The 17,774-nt window shown below is 41.0% G+C and overlaps 1 protein-coding gene across 4 annotated transcripts in view; it reads right to left on the bottom strand.

Moving 5' to 3' along the window:
* Window positions 1-17,774, bottom strand: part of LOC124607036 (tonsoku-like protein) — a 276,592-nt gene that overhangs the window by 239,225 nt on the left and 19,593 nt on the right. For 3 of the 4 annotated variants that reach the window (XM_047139207.1, XM_047139205.1, XM_047139204.1), the window contains 2 exons: window positions 15,868-15,995; window positions 3,195-3,324 (listed from right to left, as the gene is read on the bottom strand). In XM_047139207.1, the coding sequence (XP_046995163.1) occupies window positions 3,195-3,324; window positions 15,868-15,995 (258 nt within the window). Of the gene's footprint in view, window positions 1-3,194; window positions 3,325-15,867; window positions 15,996-16,410; window positions 16,445-17,774 lie in introns of those variants that run through there. The other variant, XM_047139206.1, reaches the window with a different exon arrangement.

Consider the following 17,774-nt stretch of genomic DNA (forward strand, 5'->3'; position numbering starts at 1 on the left):
TTAGGCGAGTCACGTTCATACTGAGTTGTTTCCTGCGGATTCTCAGTGCCCCATATACAGACATTGTGACGGTTGACTTTCCCGTTAGCGTGGAAAGTTGCTTCATCACTAAACACAATCTTTGAAACGAAAGATTCATCTGTTTCCATTTGAGCAAGGATAAAATCACAGAAATCGATTCTTTTAATCTTATCAGCTGCAGACAGTGCTTGAACCAATTTCAGACGATAAGGTTTCATAACTAATCTTTTTCGTAGGACTCTCCATACAGTTGATTGTGGAATTTGCAGCTCTCTGCTAGCTCTGCGAGTCGATTTTCCTGGGCTGCGAACAAATGCTTGCTGGATGCGTGCTACATTTTCATCACTCGTTCTCGGCCGTCCAGAACTTTTCCCTTTGCACAAACACCCATTCTCTGTAAATTGTTTATACCAACGTTTAATACACCACCTATCAGGAGGTTTAACACCATACTTCATTCGAAATGCACGCTGAACAACTGTCATCGATTCACTTCTGCCGTACTCAATAACACAAAAAGCTTTCTGTTGAGCGGTCGCCATCTTAGCATCAACTGACGCTGACGCCTAGTCAACAGCGCCTCAAGCGAACAAATGTACAACTAAATGAAACTTTATAGCTCCCTTAATTCGCCGACAGATAGTGCTTAGCTCTGCCTTTTGTCGTTGCAGAGTTTTAAATTCCTAAAGTTGTGGTATTCTTTTTGAATCACCCTGTACTTGCTAACAATCAATTTGCATCATTTTAGCTCAATGCGACTCAGTGGTTTCTTCTATTGTGTAACAAATGACCTTTCAAAGCTGTTGCGCAGTTTTGTAAAAAATACCTCGAGTAAATCATTGTAAAGTTCATGAATTCTTTACAGATGGGAATAATTTTATATGATTTAATGATGAACAATTTAGTTGTGAACAAACAAATGCACTGCATACCATGTATCTAGCACCACCTAGCAGTTTAGTCCACTCGGTTTCAATCTGGTTCCTTCATAGTAGTTTGCACTCACTTCTTGGTTAAGAATGGTGACAATATACCATTATCTAAGGAGCACTGTTTCAAATCATATTAAGTGCACAGGTCATAATTTGGCAGAAAAAAAGAAAGAAAGAAAGAGTAATAAATTCTCTTCTTAACCAAATGAAATATGTCAAAAATCTCAACAGCAGGACCTAGGTATTTAGATTATATTCCAGAATCAGTCATGACTGAAATCATTTCCCACTGCATGAAGATGCCATTTTAATTTTTAAATTGCACTTAATACATTTTGAACCCATTCAATTAGTAACGTAGATTTTCATCCAATCATAACTTCACAGAATATGATTTGAAACGTTCATTTCAATTTTTATTGATTGTATTGTTGGACACAGCCTGTCATGAACGAAAATCAAGTTATTAACATGTTGTTGATGGCAGATCGATTGTTACAGTCTCGCACTAGTCCTTCTTCCTCGTGAAGTCACAGCTATCGTCCTCATGAGTCGGTCTACCAGTTTCAGCTAACGTCGCACCAATGTTTAGTGCTGAAACATAAAACTGCAAACTATCAACCCCTCTCCCGCTATCTCCAAATCTTATTTTCAACAGTTTATGGACATCCAGTTCCTTAGTGTCAGGCAATTATCTCAGTTTATCAATCGGAATTTCAACTGAGCTTTCCTGCACAATGCTTTCCAGTTCTATCTTGTATTGGATCTGTAACTTCCATCATATAACCAAGTCTGCGATCTCGTTCCACTTTGTTCGCTATGCTGAAAATTTCATTTTTTTCTTTCACCATGTAAAATACTGGAATGCTTCCACACTTGAACCTGTCAACTTTGTGATTACAAGGCAGCTTTACATTACTTAAATGTGGACCTCGGCTGAAGTACTTAAAATGAAATATGCCTCGTCATGTCATAACTACAGATAATAAAGCTCAATTAAAGTACAAAAACACACGTTTATGTGAACTTTCTCACACCAGTAACACATCAATGCGCCAACATTAAAATTTCCACTGAAAATCATCATTCATAAAATACAACAGTTGGTGTTATTTACTGAGCTTCTTTTCCATGCTGTCTTTTGTTTTAGTTTACACAGCTCCAGTCTACTTTCTTTCAATCACTCTCCTATGGGTAAATAGCCCACCATGGTGATGGAAAATGTACAGTCATGTAATCACCAATACACTGTGAGCTGTAAGAGGAAAATAGCAGAAACAGAAAGCAAAAGAGTGGGCTAATGATGTGGGCCAGGAAACCTGCCCTGGACATAATACATTTTGAAGCAACAGCTGTGGTGCACATAACAGGGTTTGGTCTGATTCATGTTTTCAACACTAAATTACTATGGGAAAGAATATGAAAAGACCTAATCTCACTCAACATATTTCATATATTTTGATACCAGTTTTGTATTGCATTTTATAGCCTTCAAAAAATGGCGGAATATCGAATGCGTAATGTGATTTCTGAAATTTTTTAAAAAAAGTGTGCTCATGACATCTGACAGTTATTAAATTTAATGCATGATCACAGATTATAGCAGTTGCTGTTTCATGGTCAAAAATTACCAATGAACAATTTAAATTACTCTTTAAAACTTACCGTAGTTCCTTGGTACCTGTAAAGTAAACTTTAAAATTTGCACACTAAAGGAGAATAGTAACTGTTCTCAAGACATGAATAATGAGCAAATCAGATTGCTTTTCTTACTTCAGGAAGTACTGTGCAAAAAACTGAAGTAAATTTTACAGGCCACTGCTAGTTTGGTACAAAAGATTGTCTGCAAGTACAATGATCTTATCACTGAGAAATTTAATTACAGCTACATGATTTAACAAAATGTTAGTGCCCAACATTTGGTGTACAAGTAATGTACACTGACTAGTTAAATAGCAGCAATTCAATCAAGAAAAATATAAGAAACTAAGTTTTTGCATCAGGTGCAAACATGAAAATAAACTGTCTTAATGAAGGAAGAAATTGTCAGCAAAGACCAAATATTTAAAGAGCCATATTTTTGTCCACTGCTTTGATTGTCATTATATGGATGTGCAGTTTGTTATGGTTCTACTCCTCCTCTTTCTTCTTTTGCTGCTGCTGTTTCTTTTCTTCTTCTTCCCTGACAGTGTGTTCTGTGAACTTCAATACATATTACATAGGCAAGATACTATTCCTTACCCAGATGTTTATTTTGGTGTTCTAGTGCCTTTTCATATTCTCCCATGTTGCCATATACTTCTCCTATCATGCGATGTGCCACAGCCACCTCGATAGGCTTTTCCAGCACAGAGTAAAGCCTTTCTTCCTCCTTGAAGAAGAAGAAGTAGAAGAAATGATCCATTAATCATAAGACATTTGTGTTACAAATTGGTCAGTCTGTTTCTTCAATAATAAGGAGTCACACTTTTAGACATAAATTATTTGCTACAGATAATCACATACTAAACTATTTCAGTAAACTTTTTACGTCATCTGAACACTAGTCTTCTGCAGGCAATGCTTTTCAAACTGAACAATCCAGGTCCAGCTCAAAGCCAGCCACAGTAAGGTGACTGCACACAATATGCTTGACATTCAAGTTCTAGTCTGTTTCCCAATGTTAACCTCTCTTGAATGTTCAACACGGTGACCACCACAAAAACAAAAACTACTACATTATAATAAAGAAAATAATTAATTTAAAACCCTTTTGGTTAACTAAGCTGTATTATTTATGAGCTACTGTTGGCTATGATGCTGACAATCTTATTCGTTTTGCTGATGATATAATAATGTGATCATTGTTGGAGCATTACAGTCTATGTGCAACAACACAAGATCACAATAACAGAAAATGTGGCCACTGGGTAACTTTTGTGATACAACAGAAGCATGAGTTGCTGCTAATTAAATTATAACTTTCTGACAATGGAAAATACACTATGGGATAATGGCAATATTATGAAAAGGATAGAGTGCTACTCACCACATAGTGGAGATGTTGAGTCACTGACAGGCACAACAAAATGAGTGTTAAACATATCAGCTTTCAGCCAAAAGCCCTTCTGAAGTAGACGAAAAACACACACACACATATTCACGCAGACACATCTATCTCATGCATACTGTGGCTGCTGAGGCTAGAGTGGAAGGCAAGCAGCTGTGCATGATGGGAGAAGTAATCTAGGTGGTGAGGGTAAGGAGGGGACTGGGGGAGGGGGAAGGATAGCACGCTAGGGGGCAGGGGATGGGGAACTGCTGCTTGTGGGAGCACACAGGGATGTGATGGGGAGAGGGTAGGGAGCTAGGTGCACTTGGGAGGTTAAATGGAAGAATGCTGGGGGGGGGGGGGGGGGGGGGGCGGCAGTAAAAAGATTGTGGGTGCGTTTGTGGAATAGTGGAATAGAAGGCTGTGTAGTAATGGAGTGAGTTCTTCAGGGAAAGTGACAGGTGGATGAAGGATAGTGGCTAACAAAGGTTGAGCCCCTGGCCTCCCACTCTAGCACTACACAGCCTTCTATTCCACCAATGCACCCACAGTCTTAGGGTCTCTTTACTTCTCTCCTTTTCCGCTCCCTTTAACACCCCCCCCCCCCCCCCCTCCTCCACACTGTCCTTCACCTAACCTCCCGACAGCACCTAGCTGCCCTAATCTCTCCACACCACAGCCCAGTACACTCCCACAAGCAGCCGTTCACTGTCTCACTCCAAAGCCTGCTGTCATCCCCCCCCCCCCCCCCCAGCTGCCTCCTTACCCACCAACAGATTGCTTCTCCCATCACATGCAGTTGCTCGTAGTCTGTCTCAGCGACAGAGAGAGTGGCCATGTGTGTGTGTGAGTTGTGTTTGCATGAAACCAGCCTGTTTGTGACCCTACATCTCCACTATATGGCAAGTAGCAATCTATCCTCTTCATAATGTTATATTTTTCTAAATATTACAATATTCTCAGTAGGAGCATGTTCCTTATTTTGGGCTTAGTCTGTGCACTTCTGTAGGTTAATCTTTAATTTCTTTTATTTGTCTACTTTAGATTTACACGATCTTTCGTATGGGAACAGACTGTCAATACTGTGTTTGGATGAGAGCTGAGTTGAAGTCCCTCTGCTCACAGCTACAGGTAGTGGTCTCTCTGGTCACACAGCATGAGGCTGTTCCCAATGGGCAACACTGTGAAGAGCCTGACATGAGGAATCCAAGGGACATCCAGCAAGTTATTTGTGCCCTTCCCAATCAGTCCACTGATGTAGATGGCCTGGTCACTGACCGTGTTATAGCTGACCCCTCACCCATAGTCATGAAAGGCCATTTCAAGGTGTGACAGGCGGCAGAATACTTTCCATGAGGCCGATCAAAAAGGCCTCCCTAGTTTGTCTGACAAACATGTTCCAAGTGCAGTCTGTGGCTAATGAAGATATTGAGCAAGTTGCAGCTGTTTGTCCTAGTTTAGAGGAATCCTCTCAGTCTGTAAGCTCCCTGCAGCTTTGATATGTGCTTAATGCTTGAGCTTCCAACTGCCATTGGCTGATGGGAGCTCCAATGTTGAGCATGTGATGGAGAGTCCCTTACGGATATTGCTGCTAAGGAAGGGAAAAAATAGAGTGTGCACTCTGCATTCATACTGGGGGGAGTATTCTAGATATGGAACAAATTCTCTTAGATGTCACAAAGAGCCAAGTGTGAACCCAGCTACGGGTGGTGGCTCAGTTCAGTACATAAATGTAAATGTCATGTGACTAGGGCATCCTGTCGGGTAGGCTGTTCTTCGAGTGCAAGTCTTTCAATTTGACGCCACTTCAGCAGCTTGCACGTCGATGGGAATGAAATGATGGTAATTAGGACAACACAACATCCAGTCTCTGAGTGCAGAAAACCTCCGGCCCAGCCAGGAATCGAACTCGGGCCCTTAGGATTGACATTCTGTCGCACTGACCACTCAGCTATTGGGGGCGAACACTCAGATCAATGCCAACAATATGTTGCTTTGGATCAGAGGAAGGTCTCTGTGATTTCTGGCAGCTATCTGAAATGGTAAAGATAGTCAGCCTTGTTTGCAAGATGACAGCGGAGCTCGTCACCTGCAGCATCATTGACAGAACTGACTGTGAACGTTAGGCGCAGAGTCAAGTGAAGGGTTTGAATCAAAGACTGGAGGGATCTGAATCAGAGGCTCAAATGGTTCTGCTTCCATGTGGATTGCTGATTCCTTGACTTGCATCATGTGGAGAGGTGCCCGGATGGCCTTAATAGATCAGGGGTCCACTAAAAACAGGAGGCAGCTGCACTAGCAGCAGGGCTTGTATGGAGTGGGATGGGAAGTTATTTAGGATAAAGGGTCTATGAAAACTATGGGTACAGTCTCAAAGGGAGCTGTCAAACATAAGGTGATGGCAGACAGGAAACATTGGTATTATAGTTGTAAACTGTTGCAGCTATGTTGGGAAAGAACCAGAGATCCAAGCTCTCATATAAAGCACTGAAGACTGGAAACTGTCACTTATGAAGCAGTTAAGCAAATTATTATATACTTCTTTAAATAGATATATGGAGCATTTATTTTTGGTGGATTTGTGAGTTACGGTATTCAGTCTCGCTACAACAGCCTTGTGGTCCCTAATTTCTACATCAGTCACAATGCTCTCTTTTTGCTCAGAATTATTTGTCTAGTAAGCTATTGCAACATTTACACTTTGTGTGGGCTCCTGAACTATAATAGTTCAATCTAATATTCAGAGAAGTATTTACTATAATTTTAGATGATGTTTTACACCTACAATCGACTAAACATGTATTTCCACCAACACGTCAAGGGTAGATTGAAGTCGCCAGTATTTTATTAGTCAGGTAACTATTCAAAATGAGTTTCAAAGTTTCTTTGAACGTTTCACTAAAAATAACATCTGAATTTGGATTCAGTAAAAGAAATTGGTTATTAATTTATCACAGTTATCACCCATAGCAACTCACAGCAAGTATCTACTTTCAACCTTTGAATGTCAAGGTAATGATCTATCATCATCCCCCACAGATGACATTACTGACAGAGTGCCGATTCATTGGTACCGTACTCTGTATACTTTTGTTTAGCATCTCCTCTAGATGTAGCTAGTGTGAACAGTGCCGATGCTCAAAGTTTCGATTTATGCGTACATAAATATTTATCGACTTTCAAGCATCATTCCAGTGAAATACCAACGATAACTCTGCTACTGTGAAATTGCTTGTTGACACTATGCTTTATAATACTTGCTTACATTTTGCTATTTCATCTGACTGTCATTTTTGTGCAGTTTTGCTATTTAATATTGTTTCTGTGATTTTTTTTATGAAGTTAATGTTCTCAGTTTGTTTATTTGCATACGCCACAAATGGATCTTCTGCAATTGAACATTTCAATTTATTATTTACTGCAGCATTACTTCAACTAATTGTAACCAAAACAAACAGCTCAGCTAAGCAATTTATATCTCGACATGCTACTACTTTGTCCAGCCCACATAATGGAAGGATGTCACAACAGCTAAGGCTAGAAGTTTTATAGCATCCTTATATGGGAGTCAACAAAAGTCTTACTTTACTTTCATGCAGGGGCACAAACCATCTAAGCCATTCTGATGGTCTGGCAAAATATATTCTGGTCCAAATCCATTATCACCATCATCATCATCATCATCATCATAATCTGTGCAAATAATATTAAAGCTTTCAATTTTCTTGTGTTATTTCACTCAGAAATTTGTACAGATCTTATGAACATCAGTTAGCTTTCTTTAAATAAAGTGTTGCATTAAATATATGAAAAAAATCACATTTGTATTACTTTTTTCAAAAATACTTTTTATTTCGTCACCTATGAACAACTTAAAGTGAAGACCTATGACAATCTGGGTATACCACAATAAACTACATTCTTTTGTGGGGAAATGTCATTTTTCAAGAAAGCACACCTCAAAGCACATACTACTGTCAACTCCAGTATCTCAGGCCGGAACGTAAACTCACGTGGGATGCAAGCAGTAATCTGGAGGAGGTGGGGAAGGGATATAACGTATGGATGGGGAGAGAGAGAAACACTGTCTGGCGGAGTGTGCAGGGTGTAGGGTGCCAGCAGGCAGAGTGTCAGGAGGTTGTGGGCAGGGAGGAGGGGAAAAAGCAGCAACAAAGGAGAGGAATGGGGAAAGACGGGCAGATGTGCTAGAAGAGGGCTGCAAATAAACAGGTTAGGAGGTGAGTACAGGGAGGAAATGGTAGGACAGAGTGGGTGGGTGGTGTGGGCCACTTTGCTGTGGACAAGAGCAAAGCAGACCACCCTGTGGCACAGCATGCACCTGAACATAACACACTTGATTACAACGGTTGCTTCACTACTCGAGCCATCTGGATCCTTCCCTCCACCACCAGCTTTTCTGAACTGCGCAGATGGGAGTTATCCTTACAATATATTCTCTGGCATCATAATTATTCCGGCCACAACCTATGGTAACATACTGCCCCATACCCTCCACCCAACAGTTTCCACCCTCTCTGTCCTATCATCTCCCCCCCCCCCCCCCCCCCCCCCCTCTCAACTCCCACCCCGTTTATTTGCAGGTCTCTGCCAATGCATCTGCCCATATTTCACCACTGCTCTCCTTTTTTTTTTTCACAACCTGCTGACACTGCGCCTGTTGGCAGTCTAGTCCCTGCACTCTCCATCAGATAGTGTTCGTCTCTCTCCCCACTCTTAGTCTACTATCCCTTTCACGCCCCACTAGAATGCTGCTTGCATCCCACATGATGTTGCATTCCAGCCTGAGATGCTAGAGTTGATGGTCTTGTGTGCATGAGGTGTGCTTGCTTTTGTGTGTGTGTGTGTGTGTGTGTGTGTGTGTGTGTGTGCGCGCGTGCGTGCGTGTTTTACTGACAAAGACTGTGGCCAAAAGCTATATGTAAGCTCAATATGGCAGACTGCAAAAGGCTTAATGTCACTAAAAGATAAACTTCTTCTAAAAGCAACAAATACCCAAACACCAGTTGGAGAGTGTAAACACAAAATGATCATAGTGCCATTTTTCACAAAATCCATTTTCTGTGCTATTCCGTTCTCGGTACTCTGTTACATGTCCCTAGAATTGATCCTAGTACCAAACAATGGAGAAAGTCTTTCAAACATGCGTTAGTAGATGGAGCATGGTCTTTGTGCCAAGTTGTGCTTCCCTTTGGAGTTCCAAAATTTAAAGGATATGAAAATATTTGACTACAGTTCTACCAGTTAAAAAGTTAATGCTGTATTTCTGTAGGTATTATCATAAATAAAACACAGTGTCTTAGTATTAATGGCACTCCAAAAAATATTTTCTTCCTGTATTTTGTTCAAAACTGACATTTTTGGCACCATGGCTGTGTATAAAATACAAGTTGATTCTTAGATAAAAGAAAACACAACTATCCATTGTTAATAATGTTACATCACCAGTTTCAAATAGACTGTTAATCTTCAGACAGTTGTCCATGTTTATCTACATCTACATCATACTCCACAAGCAACCTAATGATGTGTGGTGGAGGGTACGTCTGGTACCACTAACTGATCCCTCCCTTCCCTGTTCCAGTCAGTCAGGAATGGCACGTGCATTAGTTCTAATTTCTCGAATTTTCTCATCACCGTCACTTCGTGAGATGTTGTTGTTGTGGTCTTCAGACCTGAGACTAGCCCGATGCAGCCCTCCATGCTACTCTATCCTGTGCAAGCTTCTTCATCTCCCAGTACCTACTGCAACCTACATCCTTCTGAATCTGTTTAGTGTATTCATCTCTTGGTCTCCCTATACGATTTTCACCCTCCATACTGCCCTCAAATACTAAATTGGTAACCCCTTGATGCTGCAGAACATGTCCTACCAACCGATCCCTTCTTCTTGTCAAGTTGTGCCACAAACTTCTCTTCTCCCTCAATCCTATTCAGTACTTCCTCAATAGTTATATGATCTACCCATCTAATCTTCAGCATTCTTCTGTAGCAGGGCATTTCGAAAGCTTCTATTCTCTTCTTGTCCAAACTAGTTTTCGTCCATGTTTCACTTCCATACATGGCTACACTCCCTACAAATACTTTCAGAAACGACTTCCTGACACTTAAATCTATACTCGATGTTAACAAATTTCTCTTCTTCAGAAACGCTTTCCATGCCATTGCCAGTCTACATTTTACATCTTCTCAACTTCAACCATCATCAGTTATTTTGCTCCCCAAATAGCAAAACTCCTTTACTACTTTAAGTGTCTCATTTCCTAATCTAATCCCCTCAGCATCACCCGACTTAATTTGGCTACATTCCATTATCCTCATTTTGCTTTTGCTGATGTTCATCTTATACTCTCCTTTCATGACACTATCCATTCCGTTCAACTGCTCTTCCAAGTCCTTTGCTGTCTCTGACAGAATTACAATGTCATCGGCGAACCTCAAAGTTTTTATTTCTTCTCCACGGATTTTAACACCTACTCCAAATTTTTATTTTGTTTCCTTTACTGCTTGCTCAATATACAGATTGAATAACATCGAGATAGGCTACAACCCTGTCTCACTCCCTTCCCAAACACTGTTTCCCTTTCATGTTCCTCGACTCTTATAACTGCCTTCTGGTTTCTATACAAATTGTAAATAGTCTTTCGCTCCCTGTATTTTACCCCTGCCACCTTCAGAATTTCGAAGAGAGTATTCTGGTCAACATGGTCAAAAGCTTTCTCTAAGTCTACAAATGCTAGAAACATAGAAACTTCCTGGCAGATTAAAACTGTGTGCCCGACCGAGACTCGAACTCGGGACCTTTGCCTTTCGCGGGCAAGTGCTCTACCATCTGAGCTACCGAAGCACGACTCACGCCCGGTACTCACAGCTTTACTTCTGCCAGTACCTCGTCTCCTACCTTCCAAACTTTACAGAAGCTCTTCTGCGAACCTTGCAGAACTAGCACTCCTGAAAGAAAGGATATTGCGGAGACATGGCTTAGCCACAGCCTGGGGGATGTTTCCAGAATGAGATTTTCACTCTGCAGCGGAGTGTGCGCTGATATGAAACTTCCTGGCAGATTAAAACTGTGTGCCCGACCGAGACTCGAACTCGGGACCTTTGCCTTTCGCGGGCAAGTGCTCTACCATCTGAGCTACCGAAGCACGACTCACGCCCGGTACTCACAGCTTTACTTCTGCCAGTACCTCGTCTCCTACCTTCCAAACTTTACAGAAGCTCTTCTGCGAACCTTGCAGAACTAGCACTCCTGAAAGAAAGGATATTGCGGAGACATGGCTTAGCCACAGCCTGGGGGATGTTTCCAGAATGAGATTTTCACTCTGCAGCGGAGTGTGCGCTGATATGAAACTTCCTGGCAGATTAAAACTGTGTGCCCGACCGAGACTCGAACTCGGGACCTTTGCCTTTCGCGGGCAAGTGCTCTACCATCTGAGCTACCGAAGCACGACTCACGCCCGGTACTCACAGCTTTACTTCTGCCAGTACCTCGTCTCCTACCTTCCAAACTTTACAGAAGCTCTTCTGCGAACCTTGCAGAACTAGCACTCCTGAAAGAAAGGATATTGCGGAGACATGGCTTAGCCACAGCCTGGGGGATGTTTCCAGAATGAGATTTTCACTCTGCAGCGGAGTGTGCGCTGATATGAAACTTCCTGGCAGATTAAAACTGTGTGCCCGACCGAGACTCGAACTCGGGACCTTTGCCTTTCGCGGGCAAGTGCTCTACCATCTGAGCTACCGAAGCACGACTCACGCCCGGTACTCACAGCTTTACTTCTGCCAGTACCTCGTCTCCTACCTTCCAAACTTTACAGAAGCTCTTCTGCGAACCTTGCAGAACTAGCACTCCTGAAAGAAAGGATATTGCGGAGACATGGCTTAGCCACAGCCTGGGGGATGTTTCCAGAATGAGATTTTCACTCTGCAGCGGAGTGTGCGCTGATATGAAACTTCCTGGCAGATTAAAACTGTGTGCCCGACCGAGACTCGAACTCGGGACCTTTGCCTTTCGCGGGCAAGTGCTCTACCATCTGAGCTACCGAAGCACGACTCACGCCCGGTACTCACAGCTTTACTTCTGCCAGTACCTCGTCTCCTACCTTCCAAACTTTACAGAAGCTCTTCTGCGAACCTTGCAGAACTAGCACTCCTGAAAGAAAGGATATTGCGGAGACATGGCTTAGCCACAGCCTGGGGGATGTTTCCAGAATGAGATTTTCACTCTGCAGCGGAGTGTGCGCTGATATGAAACTTCCTGGCAGATTAAAACTGTGTGCCCGACCGAGACTCGAACTCGGGACCTTTGCCTTTCGCGGGCAAGTGCTCTACCATCTGAGCTACCGAAGCACGACTCACGCCCGGTACTCACAGCTGCAGAGTGAAAATCTCATTCTGGAAACATCCCCCAGGCTGTGGCTAAGCCATGTCTCCGCAATATCCTTTCTTTCAGGAGTGCTAGTTCTGCAAGGTTCGCAGAAGAGCTTCTGTAAAGTTTGGAAGGTAGGAGACGAGGTACTGGCAGAAGTAAAGCTGTGAGTACCGGGCGTGAGTCGTGCTTCGGTAGCTCAGATGGTAGAGCACTTGCCCGCGAAAGGCAAAGGTCCCGAGTTCGAGTCTCGGTCGGGCACACAGTTTTAATCTGCCAGGAAGTTTCATATCAGCGCACACTCCGCTGCAGAGTGAAAATCTCATTCTGGCTAGAAACATAGGTTTGCCTTTTCTTAATCTGTCTCCTAAGATAAGTCGTAGGGTCAGTATTGCCTCACGTGTTCCAATATTTCTACGGAATCCAAACTGATCTTCCCTGAGGTCAGCTTCTACCAGTTTTTCCATTCGTCTGTAAAGAATTCACATTAGTATTTTGCAGTATTTAAGTTATTTAAACTGATAGTTCGGTAATTTTCACATCTGTCAACACCTGCTTTCTTTGGGATTGGAATTATTATATTCTTCTTGAAGTCTGAGAGTATTTCACCTGTCTCATACATCTTACTCTCCGGATGGTAGAGTTTTGTTAGGGCTGGCTCCCCCAAGGCTATCAATAGTTCTAATGGAATGTTGTCTACTTCGGGGGCCTTGTTTCGACTCAGGTCTTTCAGTGCTCTGTCAAACTCTTCACGCAGTATTGTATCTCCCATTTCATCTTCATCTACATCCTCTTCCATTTCCATAAAATTGTCCTCAAGTATATTGCCCTTGTACAGACCCTCTATATACTCCTTGCACCTTTCTGCTTTCCCTTCTTTGCTTAGAACTGGGTTTCCATCTGAGATCTTGATATTCATAGAAGTGGTTCTCTTCTCTCCAAAGGTCTCTTTAATTTTCCTGTAGGCAGTATCTATCTTACCCCTAGTGAGATAAGCCTGTACATCCTTACATTTGTCCTCTAGCCATCCTTGCTTAGCCATTTTGCACTTCCTGTCGATCTCATTTTTGAGACGTTTGTATTCTTTTTTGCCTGCTTCATTTACTGCATTTTTATATTTTCTCCTTTCATCAATTAAATTCAATATTTCTTCTGTTACCAAAGGATATCTACTAGCCCTCGTCTTTTTACCAACCAGATCCTCTGGTGGCTTCACTATTTCATCTCTCAAAGCTACCCATTCTTCTTCTACTGTATTTCTTTCCCTCATTCCTGTCAATTGTTCCCTTATGCTCTCCCTGGAACTCTGTACAACCTCTGGTTCTTTCAGTTTATTCAGGTCCCATCTCCTTAAATTCCCACCTTTTTGCAGTTTCTTCAGTTTTAATCTACAGTTCATAACCAATAGATTGTGGTCAGAGTCCACATCTGCCCCTGGAAACGTCTTACAATTTAAAACCTGGTTCCTAAATCTCTGTCTTACCATTATATAATCTATCTGAAACCTGTCAGTATCTCTAGGCTTCTTCCATGTATACAGCCTTCTTTTATGGTTCTTGAACCAAGTGTTAGCTATGATTAAGTTGTGCTCTGTGCAAAATTCTATCAGGCGGCTTCCTCTTTCATTCCTTATTCACCTACTACGTTTCCTTCTCTCCCTTTTCCTACTACCTAATTCCAGTCACCCATGACTATTAAATTTTCGTCTCCCTTCACTATCTGAATAATTTCTTTTATTTCATCATACATTTCTTCAATTTCTTCGTCATCTGCAGAACTAGTTGGCATATAAGCTTGTACTACTGTAGTAGGTGTGGGCTTTGTGTCTATCTTGGCCACAATAATGCGTTCACTATTCTATTTGTAGTAGCTTAAACACATTCCTATTTTTTTATTCATTATTAAACCGACTCCTGCATTACCCATATTGGATTTTGTATTTATAACCCTTTATTCACCTGACCAGAAGTCTTGTTCCTCCTGCCAGCAAACTGCACTAATTCCTACTGTATCTAACTTTAACCTATCCATTTCCCTTTTTAAATTTTCTAAACTACCTGCTCGATTAAGGGATCTGACATTCCACGCTCCGATCCGTAGAACGCCAGTTTTCTTTCTCCTGATAACGACGTCCTCCTGAGTAGTCCCCGCCCGGAGATCAGAATGGGGGACTATTTTACCTCCGGAATATTTTACCCAAGAGGACGCCATCATCATTTAACTATAAAATAAAGCTGCATGCCCTCGGGAAAAATTATGGCTGTAGTTTCCCCTTGCTATCAGCCGTTCACAATACCAGAACAGCAAAGCTATTTTGGTTAGCTTTACAAGGCCAGATCAGTCAATCATCCAGACTGTTGCCCCTGCAACTACTGAAAAGGCTGCTGCCCCTCTTCAGGAACCACACGTTTGTCTGGCCTCTCAACAGATACTTCTCCGTTGTGGTTGCACCTACGGTACGGTGAGATATATATGGGAAGAAATAATATGTTGCCTTACTCTTCCAGAAAGTGCTTGCTCAAAATTTCAGTAGCAAATCTTTCTGTGATGCATAACAGCTCTCTTGTAACTTCTGCCACTGGAGTTTGTTGAGCATCTCTGTAACACTTTAATGGCGTCTAAATGAACCTGTGACGAAATGTAGCGGCCTTCATTCACTCTTCTCTATCTTTTCTATCAGGCCTACTTGGTAACGGCCCCAGATTGACGAGCAATACTCAAGAATTGGTCAAACAACTGCCTTGTGAGGCACTTCCTATGCAAATGTGTTACATTTCCTTTAGACTCTTCCTGAATTCCAATCTGGCATCTGCTTTTCCTACCACTTGTTTTATGCAGACACTCCACTTAAGGTTGTTCTGGATATTATATTACATTTGTTCTTGTTTACATTAGTTGTTGGAAAAGCAACAAACAACTAATGTAAACAACAACAAATGTAATAGAAAAGTGAACCGCCATCTGAAGATCAAACTGACAAAAACTGCAAAGGGACTACTTGCGTAAATAAACAAATTATGAACTGTGGCTGGTTACCGCTTTCTTCTTTGCAAGGAGCAACTTGTAAAAACTTTCTTACTGACAATGAGAACCAATCAGTCTCGTGGTACAACACTTAGAGCATTCTTAATACAGTATTTATTTTCTCAGCTGCCTCATTTTTTGTTGTGAGCAGCATAATTCTGTGATACCAGAGTAACTTATCAATTTTTTGGATAAAATCATTTGTTTACAAAGAGTAATTCATAGTTTCTTTTCATCCTCCTGACAACTGCCAGGTTTGACACTTCTAATATTTTCCATTTCACTCTTTAATTTAATTTAATATGTCCTTTCTGAACACCGTTAAGTACTTGGTAAAACTTCAGCTCAACTTAACTTCAGCTCAACTTAACTCCAGCTTTTGCCAGTTTTCAGTACATATAATGACTATTACTGTTAATAAATAAGAAATAACATAAAACAAACTTCATAAATAAATAATGCATATATACCTTATACTGTTCTAATGCCTCCTCATACCTCCCATCACGGAAATACAGCTGCGCAAGCCTTTGGCAAGTATTTGCCACTAATTCCAGGTTATCTCCAGAAAGAGCTTTCCTCTTTTTCTTTAACAATTCTAAATAATGAGAAAAATCATGACAAATTTATTTGAGAAATGAAACAACAAAGATAAAACACAGTGAATTCTCATGCCACACAATATAGAATAATGTAGTGAAGGTACAGATCCTCCACTGAAAGCTTGGGAGAATTTTCCAGAGTTCATCAAATTTCATCTAAAGTATAAAAATCAGGAAAAAAAGAATGTACAAGAAGGATTATACAGTCAACAAGAGAGTCCTATTAGTATGGTCCTTTTAAATAAAAGAATACTGAATGTAATTAGAAGACTAAAGTAACAATTTTTCACATTTCAAAATATGTTTTGTTATTTTGTTTGTATGTAAGGTTATACTCTGTAAAGACAATGTAACATATAAACTAAAAAACTAAAAACTCCTCCCGGACAAGTCATGAAGGCCCAACAGTACCGTCCAGCTGCCGTGTCATCCTCAGCCCACAGGCGTCACTGGATGCGGATATGGAGGGGCATGTGGTCACGACACTGGTCTCCCAGCTGTACGTCGGTTTCCGAGACTGGAATGTAACATGAAGCACAATAGCAATGCAGTGAACTACTAGATCAGGTAGACATGTGACACCCTTATAGGTCCAACACTTTCTTAAGTACATGCCATAGCAGTACTAATAAGTTTTAGCAATAGCACTGACCAACTTCAATTACAAACTGTCAACTGAACAGTGCAAGGGGTGCAAGAGAATGATTGAGAACAGCACTTTAAAAAAATTATGATCAACTATAAATTGTTCAACAGATCAAAGCTGAAAAATACTGTCTATAACAGTGTAGCTATATCCCTGTTTTATTAACAAATGCACATTTAAACTAACTCTTCGTGGTTATTTAAAAGAAGCTTCTCCCCCTCTTACACTACTGCAATACCTGGTATCAGCCATTCAGAGGTGTGAAGAAAAAAGAATCTGCCTCGGGATATAGAAAGCTCAATAAACCATGCCTAACAAATTATGGCAGACAACATAAATTGCAATAATACTCACCCTACAAAAGAAGAATAAGTTAAATATATGAATTCTGGATTATGAGTAGTGAAGACTATGCTTTTGCCTCAAGTGGAGTTAATTTATTTCTGCTGAAAGAGTCCACGATTAAAGAGCAATATTTATAATGAAGTACATGAAAGTTTGATAAGTTCATTGCAAATGGCATGGGTGACACTACAGCCCCTTGACACTGATTGCACACAAATACTAAGATTAAAAGTGCGTAACATCCACAAGTTAAAATAGGGGAATGGAGAATACACTATTTGCTGGAACAAAAAAAGTGAGGAAATGCAAGGCAAGTTCTGAAATAAGAGATGACCAAACACCAAGAAAGAAATATGAAGCTTTAAAGAAAAATCTAAAAACTAAAAGGTGGCACACTATGTGCGCTCGACTGATATGCAGGACAGCATTAGGGACAGTGACTGCAGGGATAGTTCAGGGTTGTGAGAGGGAGGATAAATGACAACAAAAGATGATGGGCAAGACACACAAGAATAGGAAAGGGAGAGACTGAACAGAATTCACATTTAAACCAGTGAATAGTTCATAGGGCATAAAGAAAGTTCTGCACACACAATAAATACAAATTTGTGGGGATACTGTATACTGCAGTTTGTCAATGTTGGAACTGGAATCCTATGAACAAATTCTAATGAAATATAGAATTTTTTTTTAATGTAGAAAGTAGGATAGAGGAACAGAGCATGAAGAAAATAATGTGCTGAAGAAAATGGAAAAAAAAATTCATTTCAGAAGAAATTAAACA

The sequence above is a fragment of the Schistocerca americana genome, chromosome 3, assembly GCF_021461395.2.
Source record: "Schistocerca americana isolate TAMUIC-IGC-003095 chromosome 3, iqSchAmer2.1, whole genome shotgun sequence".
NCBI classification, from domain to species: Eukaryota; Metazoa; Arthropoda; class Insecta; order Orthoptera; family Acrididae; genus Schistocerca; species Schistocerca americana.